Below are 15216 nucleotides of genomic sequence, written 5' to 3'. Positions count from 1 at the left end.
TGTACTTCTGAAATAAATGTGATATCTGCTTTCTGAAAGGAAATGTTTGTTTGTCTCACTTTAATTTAAACACCAAACCACAGCAGCGGAACAACAAATCAGTTATGCAGCATTTATTGTTGTTGTTGTTGTTTTTTCTGAATGCTTTGGGAAACTCGGCATAGGCAATGAAAACAATAAATATGGATATTATGCAAAACATTTTCCTAATGAAGCATTTTACACAATGTACAATGATCTTTTTTCTTCCTCCACCACTCGCCTGAATATTCTATACACATTTCCAAACAAACATTACCTCCATGCAGAAACCCAGAAAATGGGATGTGGAGTAGTGGGGGGAGGGGGAGAAAAGAAAAGAGAGAGAGAGAAAAAAAAAAACTAATACTAAATGCACTTCTTGTGTGGATTTTTGTGTCATTAAAAACTGCTAATAAACCACAAGGAGAAATGAAAATCTGTGCTGCTTAAAGTACATAAAATGTAAAAAGTGGCCCATTTTGCTCCGGAGTTTCTTACAACTGATGCAGTGATGACGATACATCTGTGTTTGTGTGTGTGTGAGGTGTTTGAATAAGACAGTCCGTGCCCGGTCATTCCTGGGACTCTATAATTTTATTCATGTGTGCATGTGTGGAACTAACTGCATCAGTAGTCCGTGTCCGAGCCCTCAGCGTTGTCCACGTTACGGGAGAGCATGTAGTTGTCCATGTCAATAGACCGGCAGTTGTTGATGGCGTAGCGCAGTCTCTCGGCCATGACAGCCTGGCTCGAGTACGGAGGCAGACGCAGCTGGAAAAAACAGGTCTGAGAGGTGGGGAGGCTGTCGTACGGCTGTGGACGACACACACAGAGAAAACAACACTTTCAACACTGAGTACGTCACATTAAAGCAACATTATGCAACTACTCTACCTTCAAATCTCAGCTTCAGAATCACTGTGATTGTTCACTGACTCGTAACAGGGAGAATGGAGCCTCACTGCTCCCTGAACACCTGTTCTTGCTCTGTGTAACTTTAGTGAGCAGGTACGATCTCCCTCTAACTGAGTGACAGTCAGGGGCTAAACTGCTGGAATCAAGAGTAATTCTGAACTGTAGGTCAGTTAAAAAGACTTAGGGAAGCAAGTTGAACAAGACTTTTCAGTGACACACATAACAAAAAAATAAGTATGAGAACCGTAATTCCCGGACTATTGAGCGCACCTGAATATAAGCCGCACACACTAAATTTAAAAAGAAAAATATAATATACAGGCCGCACTTGTCTATAAGCCGCAGGTGTCTAAATGTTTTTGCGGCATGAAGCTCGTTAGCCCATAAAAATCTATAAGTTAGCTGCATCATTGTTTAAGCCGCAAGGTTCAAAGCGTGTGAAAAATGTAGCGGCTTATAGTCCGGAAATTACGGTATAACATTTTGCAAAATGCTTCCACTCACTTTCTTTCCTAGAATTAGAAAAGAGGATTGATTATCACTTCCATGTTTATGTTAAGTACAGCACTAGAGTAAAAAGACTTAGCACCACAAGTTTTCAACTTGGCGAATTGTTTACTAAGACTACAAACATAAATGGTGCTGCTTTTCTTCCTTTGTATCTGCACAAAACCCCCAGCCTGGGCCTTCTATAGAGACAAACACCATTTGATAGTTTATCACCTAAAAAGAGCTGCGAATGTTTGGTAAATAAACTGGAATAACCTTCAAATGTTTGAACAGAATTCCTAAATTGTGATGAAGCTTCATCTCCAACATGATTCTGCACAAAGACCATGATTCACTCACCCTGTCCACCTTCATGATCTGAAACCTCTGAGAGATGTCGGCCGTGTTGGCGGGCAGCCTCGAGCGTCCGGAGACGAAGCGCATGAAGAGGACTCGCTCCTCGTTGGAGAACTCCTCCAGGGTCTGCCAGAACCACTGCACCAGGGAGTGCTGCTCATCCACCTCTCTGTACCGCACCACCTTCTTCAGCACGTCGCAGCAGATCTCGGGCATGCCGCACACCATCTGCTCCAGCTGCTTGGCCGTCAGCAGGGACAGCAGGGGCACCGGCACGATCCACGACATGCCTTCGCGAACCGCCGCCACCTGAGAGGGGGACAGACAGGTGAGGTTTTATGTTTGTAGTGACAGTTGAAGCCAGATGCATTTCTTTGTCACTTTCAAGTCGTGTCCATGATTTTCTTTCAAATGAAATATGCAGAAGCTCAGAGCCTGAAGGAAACTAGAATCACAACCTTGAGGCTGTAGGTCTCTGCCAAACAGCCCAGTTTCAATTAATTAGTGTGTGAACTCTTTGAGTTATGGACAACGTTTAGATTTTTGTGGTCAAAGTGACGTTTGACCACCAAAATCTAATCAGTCCATCCATAAAAATCTATTAAAAAATTGACAATTGTCCAAACACTTAAGATGCAGATCTTTCAAAAAGTAACCATAAAACACTCAGACCTGTAGTTATACTCTAACACTCCAGGGTCTGTGCAGGATTCACATCAAATTAAAGTCTTACCTGTCGATCAATTTCATGCAGCCTGTACTCAATAGCTCTTTCCACATACTCCTTCCTGTTGGAGAAAGTGAGAGGGATGCTGTTTCCTCCCGGGATGATGGGCACCATTTTACCATCTGCACTCTGCCGACAAAGGAATCAAGGGGAATCATCTGAAAAACAACCACAAAGATCATCAGATATTCCGATGTCCAGCGAATGTAACTGTGCATTGTGGGATAATTTATAATAATTGTCTCAATTTTCATTTATATAAAAGGTGATGCAAGCAATCTGTTGTGTATATACATTTATTCAGTGACCTGGCGAGCAACGACAGATTATAAAATCATGGTTAGACATTTGACAGCTCGTCTGGCAGAATTCAAATCAATGCCAATGCAGAAGCAGAAAAGGCGAACAAGGAGGTTCTTTCTCTCTCCCACACTCCCTCCTTTCATGCCAAAGCAGCAGATGCAGCCTCTTCCTCTCCTCCCTCAGCCTGGCTGATGGAGCCAGTCGTGGCAGTGTTGTGGCTCCAAAGCCCCCCACCCCTCTGTCTCCCCTACAAGGCTGGGAGCGGGGCCAAGTCTCCGTCGGGCAGGATATGCTGCATCAACAGCGGCCCTGGCATTCCTGCAGGCCGGGGCTTTACAGTGCAGGGGTTGTGTGAGGTTGTTTGGACAGAAGAGGGGCTCCGGGATATTGTAGCTTTCTGCTGGTCCAGCCAGCCTATCTGTGGCTTTTGGGTGGGGTTCAGAGTAGGGGGGTGGGGGGCGTGTGGTCTGTGTCAGAGTGGCTGTATCAGTGATGGCCGGAATCACAAACATGCTGAGAGTTTTATCAGCCCTAGGAGGGGAACAGAGTGTACCAGAGAGGCAGAGGGGCCTCCGATGAGCTCTGAGTGCTTGTGTTTAAAAAGCTTACCCACAGCCCCTCCAGCAGGGCTTAGATCAAGCCTTCACAATGCTTCAAACTGGTTACAGCCACATTACTGTCACAGTCAGCCAGTTTGGTTCATTAATGTTCAACTGTGTCGCTGTAAACAGGTTTAACCTCCCATAAATCACAGTGCTCACTGTTGGTGTGGTGGCTGTGGTGTGTGACATCATTAGATGTTTGTTTTGGCTAGTGACAACTAAGTCTGGCTATGGGAATAAAAACAGGCTCATGGCTGTTTTAAGTTTGAAGCAGTGTGCTTGTGATTCTGATGAATCAAATGTTCACATGACTGAGGTAAATGTAACATAAACCTGCTGCCCTGTCCTGTCAAAACACTTATCAGTCGTCGCACTTACTAAGATACTGACTTTGAGGATTCTTTGTTGTGTTGTTGGAGCCTGTGTGTAAGCCTAAATGCAGTGTAATGCAGCTTTTGTGTGACTGGTGTTTTGCTGCTAAGCCTTCTGCAGGTGGAATTACGCATGTTAAAAAAAGGTTTCCAATCTGATGAAGCCAAAGAAAAATTTACATTCACCGTTGTAAATCCCGTCACAGTGCGCAGCTGTGATGGTTTCAGAGTTTTCTGTAAATTTCTTTAACAACACACTTGTTTATAGGCACTCCACAGATACTTTAAACCAACATATCTGCCTTGTTATTCTGTAACTAAATCTTCTCAGGGCAGGATGACAGTAAAGTATAGCTGAGGTTTATTAGGGCTGTAACAATTCACCAAATCCACCAAAATGTTTCAGCACTGCGGACTTGAACTAGCTCCTAAAGCTTGGTTTATACTTCTGTGTAGGATTGATGCAGAGCCTACGCCGTGTTGTGAGCATTCATACTTGCGTGCTGCTCTCTCTGTGTTGTTCTGTAATGACACCACCTAAACACTGGGTGGCTGTGGGGTTTCTGTGCTACAGTTACTTTTACTGAAATTACTGCAATGCAGAAAAGAGAGAAGACGGAAGAGGAGACGGTGTCTTCGACCACTGAACTGATTGAGGCAGAGGGACGGTGACTTCTCTGTGTTTGTCTGTCCTCTGAGAGACATGTACGAGCAGACCAACGCGTGGCATGTAGTTACATTTCTAGGGAGCTGCACATCAGGCTACGGCATACGATACAGCGTAGAGTATGAGGCTCTGCTGAACCTACAGCATTGATTCAACACAGAAGCATAAATTGGCCATAACTTTTAGCACAGTTGTGATCACATTACAAAGTTGGAAAACAATAAAATGTATACAAAATATGCCGCTTGCCCTCACATTGAACAGAATAATTATTTTGTGATTTATCTGTGTTGTACTGTTAATTGTGAAATAAAAAATAAGGTTACATGAGGAACGTGATGAGACTTCAACTGGCTGCACCTGCAGGTCCCAGTTTCAGGAGTGTGACACCACTAATCATGGTATATACTGATATCACAGTATGAATTTACAAATAGTGTGATGTGGATTATTTCTACATCACACAAAAAAGAAAAAGAAAATTCTCAAAAATAAATTTCAAATTTACCCAGTTTGAATAAATTATGTACATCACCACCAAAATCTAAAATGTGTTTCCTACCTCATGGAAATTATCCTCAGTGATGCCGCTGTCTTCAATGTGAAGAATGCTTTTGAGCGTCTGCACATAGAGGAGGTCCACTTCCTCCAGATCCTCCAGCAGCAGGGGAATGCAGCACAGCTGTTTCCACACCAGAGGAGCCAGGTGCAGATCCAGGGGCTTCTTGGTGCGGATGGCAACGCCCATCAGGATTCCCAGAAACTTAAACTGGAGCATGTGCTCATCCAGGCAGGCGGACGGGTTGAGGAGGAACCTAGGTGGACGAAAGGCCACAGAAATGAACATTTTGTAGAGTTGAATGATGTAGTGTAAAAACATGCTTAAAGCAGCATTTTCATTTTCAGGATATAAATGAAAGCTGTGAAAGATGAAAATGCAAGAATGTTGTAAATGTTGTAGGTGCTTCAAACCAGGATTTACGAAAATTAAATGCGTTTGAAATTAAATCAAACAAAAAAAGTCAAATAAATAAGAAAAAAAGAAGCGCATCTGAGTTTCTTTCAACAGTATTGGAGTTGCCACACTCAGTACTGATCAATATCATCTTTAAAAAGGAATTTCATATTGATTCAGTATTGTTTTTATGGATGATATCTGTCAGATTGTGATTCCTGTTATCCTGTTTTTCTGTGGAAATACTGTACTGCATCTCCACATAATGAAAGAATAAAAGTATCATGGTTTTATTTCAATATCACATTATTTTAACATCTGAAATGTTTACCACTTGCACTTCATTGGTGGAAAAATATTAAACTAATGTTTATTTCAACAGTGAAAACAAATGTCTCTGCTTCCGCCTCTATTAGAGAAACAACCTAAACTCTGGTCTTCATGTTTTTTAATACTTGTCCTCACCTGTCTCTGTTGTAGCCAACTTCTGCTGTGGCGTTGGGGGAAGGGATGAGCAGGTCTACCACCCCTGTCTCCAACTCCTATGAGCACATAAACAAATATTACTGTATCATAAGACGTCCAGTAAACATCTGGTTCATTCTGACAAACGGATCTGTCCGTACCTGACACATCTCTGTGATGGTGTCATCAAAGACGCCACCTGCGTCATCGGCCCCCTCCCCCACCAGTTTGACCTTCCAAGCCCTCGAAGGCAGTCGAAGGTCCGAGGCGTTCAGCTTCACGACCTGACGAGCGATCTGCACAAAGATCGGTTTACACTTTCGTCCCCTGCGGAAGAAAAAGATCATTCTTAAATTTTAACACAGTGAGATGACATGTCAGAAACTCCTGGACCTGGACAGATGAAGACCTGTTTGCTGCTGTACTGTGAAAGTGAGAGAGAGGATACAAACATAAATAGAAAGACAAAGTCACGTGGAGCACTGACCGAGTGGAGATTCGTTTGACGGTGATCTGGGGGCCATAATTCTTTCCCTGCACCATGGTCTTGCCTATGGAGCGCACCATGGGCAGAGTGTACACTCTGGGAGCCAATAGGGGCCTCAACTGACCCTGGACAATCCCCCAGGTACCAGCGTTGTAGTGGGAGGTACAGCTCTGCAAAGTAAAAGTTATATTTACCATCATTACACAACAACAGTACAACACACTGTCCCTGTAAGTGCCAATTAGGCCAATTAGGAGTGAGAGATGTATCCTCCCTCGATAATCAGACCTGTGGTGTAGCTTTTACTGCCTCCCATATTTTGAAATATAACCACTCATTTAATCTTAAAAAGGTAGTTTTTGTCCCTGAAAATTCCAGCTTTGCAACAGCTCATCTTCATCTACATTTTTGGTGGTACTGGTTTTATCTGCAATTTGTGTCCTGGATTTTTGCCTACCTGGTTGTTGGGACTGAGGTTGAGCAGCCTCCACGAGGAGTACATAAGGTCAGAGAAGTGGTAGAGGAGGCGTAGGCGAGCCCTCACTGCCTCGATGCTCACCTCCTTCAACCCGCTGTACTGAGGAGGCACTGCCACAGGCAGACCCAGCTGGAGAGGAACTGATGAGCCTGAGGAGGAAATAAAGCAAGACATAAAGACCACGAGAGAGGGGGTGAGGGGGGGTTGAGAGAGGAAGACAGAGAGGAGAGACATCACAAGAGGCAAGAAAGAAGAAAGAAGGAGTGAGAGACAGAACTGATAAAACTCACATGATTTTACACCTAACAAAGATTTTTAAATATAGTGTAAATAAAAGCAGAATATTTTGGATAGGTGTAGTATATAAACAAAATCATGTATAAAAACTGTAGGATATACAGAATAAAAAAATTATTATGAAATTTAATGAACAATTATTTCTCTCATAGGATCTCAAAATCCCCCAAAGGCCCATTGGAAACTTACTGAGGAACTACAAGGAACTCTGATAATAATACTTCCAAAAGATCCCTAGAAACTCCTTTAGAACCTCCTTAATGGCCACTTCAACCTCCTAACAGTCCCCTAAACATCATAAAAGACCTTTTGAACCTCATCACTAACCCCTACAACCTCTTAAAAGACCTCCCTAACCTCCTGAAGTGCCTCTAGAACCTTCATCGGGAAACCTTTAACTTTCTCAACAACCCCTAGAACAACTTAAAGGACCTAAAACCTTCCCAACAAATCATTCCTAAATGAACCACTGGAATCTCATAAAGGACCCTTGTCTGTATCTCATTTACTATAATCAAAAGCAGCAAATCTTCACACTAAAGAAGCAGAAATGTCCAGAATACTTGAAAAATAACTGAAACCATCAACCTGTCTCAGTTCTCAGTTGGAGTTCTATAATGACCATCAAGAACCACATCCATGTATTGTTATATTTTATGGAAGGTATTTTCACACATTCTCTGTGTTATTACTACATTTGGTGCAGACTCTATCTGTGGAGAGCCTCAGGCAGCTTTCCAAACACAACACATGAAATTCCTCAGTGTAGTTGTTCACCCGACAAACGACAAAGCCTCATCTGACGACAATGTGCTGTGCCCTGCTTTGGTATCTACTACACGCTGCAGGAAATTTGACCTCCAGGATAGAGTGTCCGCCCATTAGACAGCAGCGGTACTACAGGAGACATTAGGCAGCATGTTGGGCCAGGTGAGTCTTTTGTGTGTGTGTGACTCACCTGGTGCTCGAGGCGGCACAGAGGGAGCTGTCCATGCTGCGCTGTGGCAGCGTCCAGCAGAGATCTGGTGGATGTTCTTGCCCTGCAGCGACGTCACCAGTGTGGGCTCTCTTACATGGTTGGTGTGACCCAGACCCAGCTAAGATACAGGTCACACAAAGTAACCAAGAATTAACCATTTATATATTTATTATTTATGTTTATATACGTATTTATATCCTTTGTCCCCATGCTGTGTTACCCGATGGTCATGGTCATGTGACAATATGTGTAAATTATTGTACAGAACAATTTCCACTGGGGACAATTAACTAATAACATTTTCATTGTGTCCTGAATCAGCCAAACACAATCTTATTCTCTTTCATCAGATATTAAGTAATCAGTTAACTTTTTATCTTTTATAGCTTTAGTAAGGACTGGAACAATTATCTTAGTTATTGATGACTAAATATGTCAGAATATAGTGAAAATCTTAGTCTGTCTCAGCTTCCAAAAGATTCCTTGTTTTGTCCAAACTATGAAGAATTAAGATATTTAAGAAGAGAAGATATATTTTTTGCCTACATATTTACAATTAATTGATAATGAAAAATGTAAATATGTAATTACATTTTTGAGAATAATTAATTCACTGAGTGTTTCAGTGTGTAATGTAAGATTTTAAATGTAAGATGTAAGATTTTAAAACTAGAATATCATGGTTTGCTTTCAGATTGTGATTCAGTTCCTTTTGTTCCTATGAATACATCATTCCTCAACTCAACTAATAAAAGCTCCTACATTTCAGAGGAAGGATACAAATAGTGTTTCCTCACTCTGATGTTATTATTATTATTGACACTTGGCTTTTGCTGCCCCCTGTTCTGCAGCATTACTGAACAAAGAGCGTCAGCCTCTCAGCAGGGATTCACTGAGTGTGTCAGCAGGTTACCTGTCCCTCCGAGTTGCTGCCCCAGGTGTAAACGTCTCCTGTGGAGGAGAGCACCAGGCTGTGCTCGGCTCCAACTGCAATATCCTGGATGTGGATCCCTGACAGAGCTGGCACCTGCTGAGGCCGGTTGTGGTTCCTGGCTCGGCCCTCTGGCAAGCCAATTAGCCGGTCTGTAACAGAGAAAGAAAAAAAATGTTTGAATGACAACCTCCAGTTTCATAGAATTTGTTCATATGAAAATGAAAAACTTAAATGTCACAGAATACATTATTTATCATTATCAGGGCTACAACTGACAATTACTCTCATTATTGATCATTTTGTCTATGACACATCATAAAACGATGTTATCAAATATCTTGTTTCTGTTCAAAACTTCAAAAAAAAACAAAAAAACAATCCATTTACTGTATAAATAAAATAAACAGAGCGTACCTTGGCCAAAGGTGAAAACTTTGCCATCTTTGGTTAAAGCCACAGAGAACTGTGTTCCACACGCCACTTTTTTGATGCCGATCCCACAGAGCACATCCACTTTCTAGAGAATTATTTCAGAATAAACCTACGTTACATTCACTGAAAAACCAGATCCTGTAGAATAAGTTTCATGGATGAACATCATTGACTTGAGGTTTTACTGTGCAGGTGAAGCAGCAGGTATCACAGTGTGTACCTGAGGGGAGGACTTGGCTGTAGAATTTCCAAGTCCCAGTTTTCCGTAGTCTCCATCACCAAAAGCCCAAACCATCATTCCATCAGCAGAGACGACCAAAGTGTGGTTCAGACCACAAGCCACCTGAGGATGGAGCAGATGTCAGCATACATCAGCTCTATGTGGTTATTAAACATCTCTGTTTTCTAAACCTTTAAAATATTCAAGTTGTTAAAAACATGAACAAGAAAGATGAGTGTGTCTTTGTACAGTCCTGTCTTTTTTCTATATATTCACGTATCTTCAGTGTCTATTTTCACAGCCAACACAGGTCTGGCCAAGAAGTACTTAATTATATTAATTAATTTCAATTGTTAAATTAATGTATTATTCTTTTTTAATGTATTTTTCTGGCCCACCTGTCCGACTTGGTAACCCTCCAGAGCGGTGACTTTCTCTGGCAGCTTCTTGTTTGAGGTGTTTCCCAGCCCCAGTCTGCCATAATCACCATTACCAAAGGTGAAAAGCTTCCCATCAGCTGTTACCACTGCTGAATGTTTGAATCCACAGGACATCTGGTAAAGAAAAAGTAAACATACAGTATGATAACACCTAAGCAAACATGTATCAAAATCTATTTTACATCTAGGTCCCTTTGAACGGTGATCTTCACTTTTATCAGAATGACGGAATAAAATCATTTCTGAAATACTCTGTATTAGAGACAGACTGACCTGCACCACCTCCTCTCCTTGTAGAGCTTCAATCTGTCTGGGTCGGCGCTGGCGGTCACTGTTCCCGTGGCCCAGCTTACCGTAGTCCCCGTCTCCCCAGCTGAACACCTCGCCGCTCTCCGTCAGAGCCATAGAGTGACCGTCACTGCCGCACGAAGTCACCAGCTGAGTCACCACAAAACCTGTGGAGCAGAGGGACAATAAGACACGACCGTCAGGATAGTTAGAGTTTCTCAAGAGCTCACCAAATTAAATAGAAGACTCATTTAGTACCACATAGAATACAATTTTATTTGTTTAGTTGTCACACTGGTCAAAGAAGAGACAGAAAACCAGATGTAGCACATCAGCTTATCCCATTTTTATCAGTACTCTCCAGCTGTATATAAGAACAACTACAATTCTTGGGAATATAAATAATAAATCCACGTGACCTAGACCAAGACTATTTTCTGACATATTGAAGAAATAAATTATGGGGATCTACCCAATTAAAAAATAACAAATTAATTCAAGTTTTTTCATCCATTTCAGTGATACACATCATCTAATACTATGTACTGTAAGACCAAATGTGTCACCTTGAAGAGCTGAGATCACAGTAAGCACGTGCAGGTCGTCGGAGTTGCCTTGTCCCAGTCGGCCGTAACTGCCCTCTCCACAGGCCAACACTGTCCCGTTAGGCTGGATCACAAAGGTGCAGTTCTGACCACACACCACCTGCAGGAGGAGGAGAGATGGTGGCAAATAAATAAGTGAGCAAATAAAGAGGAATACAACTGGATTTTAGTTGGTAAACAGCCCGCTGTAGTGTCGGTGTAACTAGAGAAAATTCTATCTCAATAATTCAAAATTGGGGTATTTACAAGTGGCAAATTAAAAAACAAGGTCAAAATCAGAGTAGCAGAGTCATAGATATCCTTACATTGACTCTAGCTTGGTTCAAGCTGCAAAAACACAGAATCCTTTATTTTGCATGATGCAACTCAACAACATCTTTTGTCTTAGCATCTTTTTATTTAACCAGAAACATCGACAACAACAGCAACATCGAGGCAGTGGTATTCCAGAAACTCCCATGTTCTGCTTGGTAAAAGGATCCCACTCTTTAATAAAAAGGTTTGTCTCTGTGGGAATCCTGTTCATCATGCTGTTTCTTTTGTGAATCCAATGAACAAAAAGACGACAGTCTGCATACCTGTTGTGCCTGAGAGAAAGATGGAGCAGTGGTCGGCACCAGGATGTTTCTGCCAGCCTCTGCTAACTGGCCATGTCGCCCTGCACCCCACAGATACACATCGCACTTCCCTCCAAGGTGCCAGTCCTGTAAACACCCAACACATGAACACACACGGCAAATAAATGAGTAACAGTAGCAGCTATCACTTCCACAGATAAGCTATTTATTACAGGTAACCTAGATATCAATCTAATTACCTCTGGTCTTGATGTGGCCCAGGACATGATCTGTTCATCCAAACCAGACGCCCATTTACTGTTGTCCTGGAAAAACAGGGTGCAGAGGTGTTATTACGTACTACATGCAGTAGGTGTTTACAACATTGTAAATTACAGTTCCAACAGTTGCAGGTGCAGCTGCACAAACACCAGCAGCCTCCCTCACCATGAGCAGAGCCATTTCATCTTTGGGCACAGGCTCCAGATCAGGAACAGAGAAGGACTCAGGGAAGGTGGCACCTCGAGCAAGGGCCTCCGCCGCCTTGACAGTTGTAGAGAAGCAGTCCAACCACGCCCACTCGCTGGTGCTCCAGATGGCGGTGCCAGACTCTGGTGGGCAGTGTCGGAGGTGAGGCGGCACAGGGGGGCGACACAGGAGCTGGTCCAGGTGGAGACCCACTGCCAGGGAGGCAAGGCACTGCATGTAGGGACTGTGGACGAGTTGTTCCCCACACACAACGTGGGGCTAGAGGTTGAGAAGAAAAGACAACTATCAACATGGAATTTGAAAGAAAAATCACTCTTAGACGTTCTAACACTGATGAATACTAATGATCTGTGGTGAATTCTTGGAGTTGTATTTGATTATGTGAAGTAATGAACCAGTTTGTTAAACCATCTTTTAGGGCTGAACGCACTACATTCTCTTGTCTTCTTTGCAGTAACTTTACATCAGCCATACTGCTGCCTGTGGGGATTTTTCAAATACTGACACACTGAGGGGGAATGACAGGAGACTGACAGGCACACAGAGAGCCAGTAGAGACAGACACAGCTGATTAAACTTTGTCCTGGTAGAAAATACAAAATATAAATACAAACCTAATTTAAAGTTGGCTAGTTCATTCTACCATTTTCTCTCATTTTCTCTTCTTTCACTCTCTCCTTCTCAGCTCAACTGCGTATTTTGCGACTTTACAATAGCGCAGCAGTGGCAATAACAGAGAATATCTTTTAGACAAATGGTGCTCCTTCCCTCCAATAGAGTTCAGAGACTTGGAGAGTCAATGTCAGGGAGAACTGAAGCTGTTCTGGCGGCTCGTGGTGGTCCTACACCTTACTGAGACACTTTATGTTGGTTTTTCCTTTACTTTGTTACCCGTCTGCACATTACTGTGGAAAGCATATTAAAACGTTCTCGTACCTTCTCGTAGGCGTACTGCTCCTGCAGCATGACAGGCAATCTCTCCAAGAAGGCTCTCATGCAGGGTGCCATGTTGAGGCCGACTACACCCTGTTTCTTCAGAGCCGTGCGGCAAGTGGCCAGCACATGGTTGGATGCCATGAATTCTTTGGAGCAGTTGACAACCAGCACATCCTGGAAACAAAGCCATACGAACACACACACATAAATGAATCAGACCAGAGAATAAATAAAATTATTTAAGTGAATCATGGAAAAATATGAATCAGGGGAGAAGTTTTACCTTTGACCTGTTGGAACAGACAGCGACACCCACATCTGGGATCCAGACAATGTTCTGGATCGCCCCTGAACCAGCTACGACCGTCTGGAGCACTGACCCATCCTGTTGAACGTGGACACATAATGACTCCAGTGCAAAGGTATTCAGTGTCACTGTAAACTGTGGTGTGATGTATAATTGCTGGTAGGATGAGTATGTGATGAATCATTTGTTCTTTTCACCTCTTCATATTTCACATCATGTGTTTCACACAGTACATCTGTGCATCTATGTAACTTGCACCTGCGGTATTTACATGTATCCTGTGTGGGTGTTTTCAGCTCCTTCTGTTTGTGTGTATTTCGTACCCGCAGGGACCAGATGTTCATGAGGCCTCCCACTCCTCCAGATGCCAGGGCCAGACCATCAGGGCTGAAGGCCAGTGTTCTGACTGGGGTGATGTGGCCCTTCAGCTGGAACACACACGTTGCTCCATCTTCTGACCACCGGACAGACTGCAAAACAACCACGGTGACAGTGTGTCAGTGGAAGAAAGCACCATCTTTATCAAAATACATTTTGTGATTCAATAAAAAAAATGTACTTCTGGCATGCCTCCTATGATGCCACACAGATATAGAAAGAATAAGCAGATAAATTTGTGCAGCAGACAGGTGGACGGACAACCTGATAACAAAATGCCTCTAGCCATGGGTATTATCAGCGCGGAGGCATAACAAGCTAAATATATCTTACTTTGTCAGTTCAGTTTCATTCACTATTATTTATGAAATGAATAAAAAGTACCATGAATTTAGGCTTTGCTTCATTCTCCCACCACCCCTCTGAGTCAGATGAACAAGATTCTGGGAAGTTGGAGATGTCCTGGGGAACAGTCCAGACAGAGACCAGGCCATTCTGACAGCATCTGAAAAACACAGCGACACATGAAAGTCGACCAAACCACAAGAAAAATCCTCTATGGTTATTCAATTACAAACAAGAGAGAATGTTTCATAAAAATGTCAAAAAGACACACACATCCCAATATCAAGTAGGATGGGTGCTAGATCAAAAAATATCTAGCAATAACTGGAAAATACATCCACACACCAAACAGCTCCTGTTAAAGGATTATATTTGTACAGACTTACAGACTGAGGAGGAGCCTTGTGTTCTTAACGTAACAATAGCTAAAAGCCTTTAGCAGGAGCTATTTGGTGTGTGGAAAAGATGATAAAACAGTTATTACCATGAACACATGCCAATTACCCTCAACTGTACCAAAAATATGGATGAACTCCACATGACTTAAATTTGAGAAAACATGTGGTGAGGAGTGCCCCATAAAGCATCAGATTAAAAAAAGAAATGGCCTCAAATTACAGAACAACTTACATGGCTAACATGCTGAGGGGCTTAGGTCCACGACCAGGCATGCTGCACCAGGCCACACCGTTGACCATGGAAGGGTGTCTAAGACTCTGCAGGCAGCACCAGCCAGAACCAGAGCCTGAGTCAGAGTGAGAGTCATGGCTCGCCCACAGCTTCACCGTCTCCTCTTTGGCACAGGTGAGCAAGATCTGACCAGTAGGACTCCACTTCATACTGGTGATCGACTCCTGGGAAAACAACAACAGATTACAGGATGAAAGGAAAGGAATTTTGGCTATAAATCTACGTATAATCCATCTTCTTTATAAAGGACAGTAAACACTGAGAGATACAGATCACAAGTGATTCTTTTTGTAGCTCTAGTTTACCTTGTGTGCATCGATAACCACGATGGCTCCCTTCTCTAAGGGCTCTTTGGATCCAATCAGCAGCTTGCCATCTGCATAGCCTACAGCAAAAGGCTTGTCTTCACTGTACCAGGCAATGTGCATCACTGCCACTGAGAGAGGATAAAACTTCAGTTAAGTACTCATGTGGAATAACTA

At 42.8% G+C, this 15216-nt stretch overlaps 1 protein-coding gene across 1 annotated transcript in view; it reads right to left on the bottom strand.

Annotated features, from left to right (window-relative positions):
- Positions 1 to 98: 98 nt before the first annotated feature.
- Positions 99 to 15216, bottom strand: part of LOC108894174 (probable E3 ubiquitin-protein ligase HERC1) — a 55917-nt gene continuing 40799 nt past the window's right edge. The window contains 25 exon segments of the mRNA XM_018692700.2: positions 99 to 834; positions 1786 to 2091; positions 2516 to 2640; positions 2643 to 2667; positions 5015 to 5267; positions 5873 to 5949; positions 6034 to 6199; positions 6360 to 6529; positions 6817 to 6986; positions 8093 to 8231; positions 9027 to 9196; positions 9462 to 9564; positions 9700 to 9822; positions 10098 to 10253; positions 10413 to 10594; positions 10994 to 11132; positions 11611 to 11736; positions 11850 to 11915; positions 12037 to 12336; positions 13015 to 13188; positions 13298 to 13399; positions 13645 to 13791; positions 14084 to 14204; positions 14675 to 14898; positions 15040 to 15170. Coding sequence (XP_018548216.1) covers positions 649 to 834; positions 1786 to 2091; positions 2516 to 2640; positions 2643 to 2667; positions 5015 to 5267; positions 5873 to 5949; positions 6034 to 6199; positions 6360 to 6529; positions 6817 to 6986; positions 8093 to 8231; positions 9027 to 9196; positions 9462 to 9564; positions 9700 to 9822; positions 10098 to 10253; positions 10413 to 10594; positions 10994 to 11132; positions 11611 to 11736; positions 11850 to 11915; positions 12037 to 12336; positions 13015 to 13188; positions 13298 to 13399; positions 13645 to 13791; positions 14084 to 14204; positions 14675 to 14898; positions 15040 to 15170 — 3881 coding nt within the window. The 3' untranslated portion in view covers positions 99 to 648.

This window comes from Lates calcarifer, linkage group LG2 (assembly GCF_001640805.2).
Source record: "Lates calcarifer isolate ASB-BC8 linkage group LG2, TLL_Latcal_v3, whole genome shotgun sequence".
NCBI classification, from domain to species: Eukaryota; Metazoa; Chordata; class Actinopteri; family Centropomidae; genus Lates; species Lates calcarifer.
The sequence above is the reverse complement of the archived record's forward strand: the minus strand, read 5'-3'. Positions and strand labels throughout refer to the sequence as shown.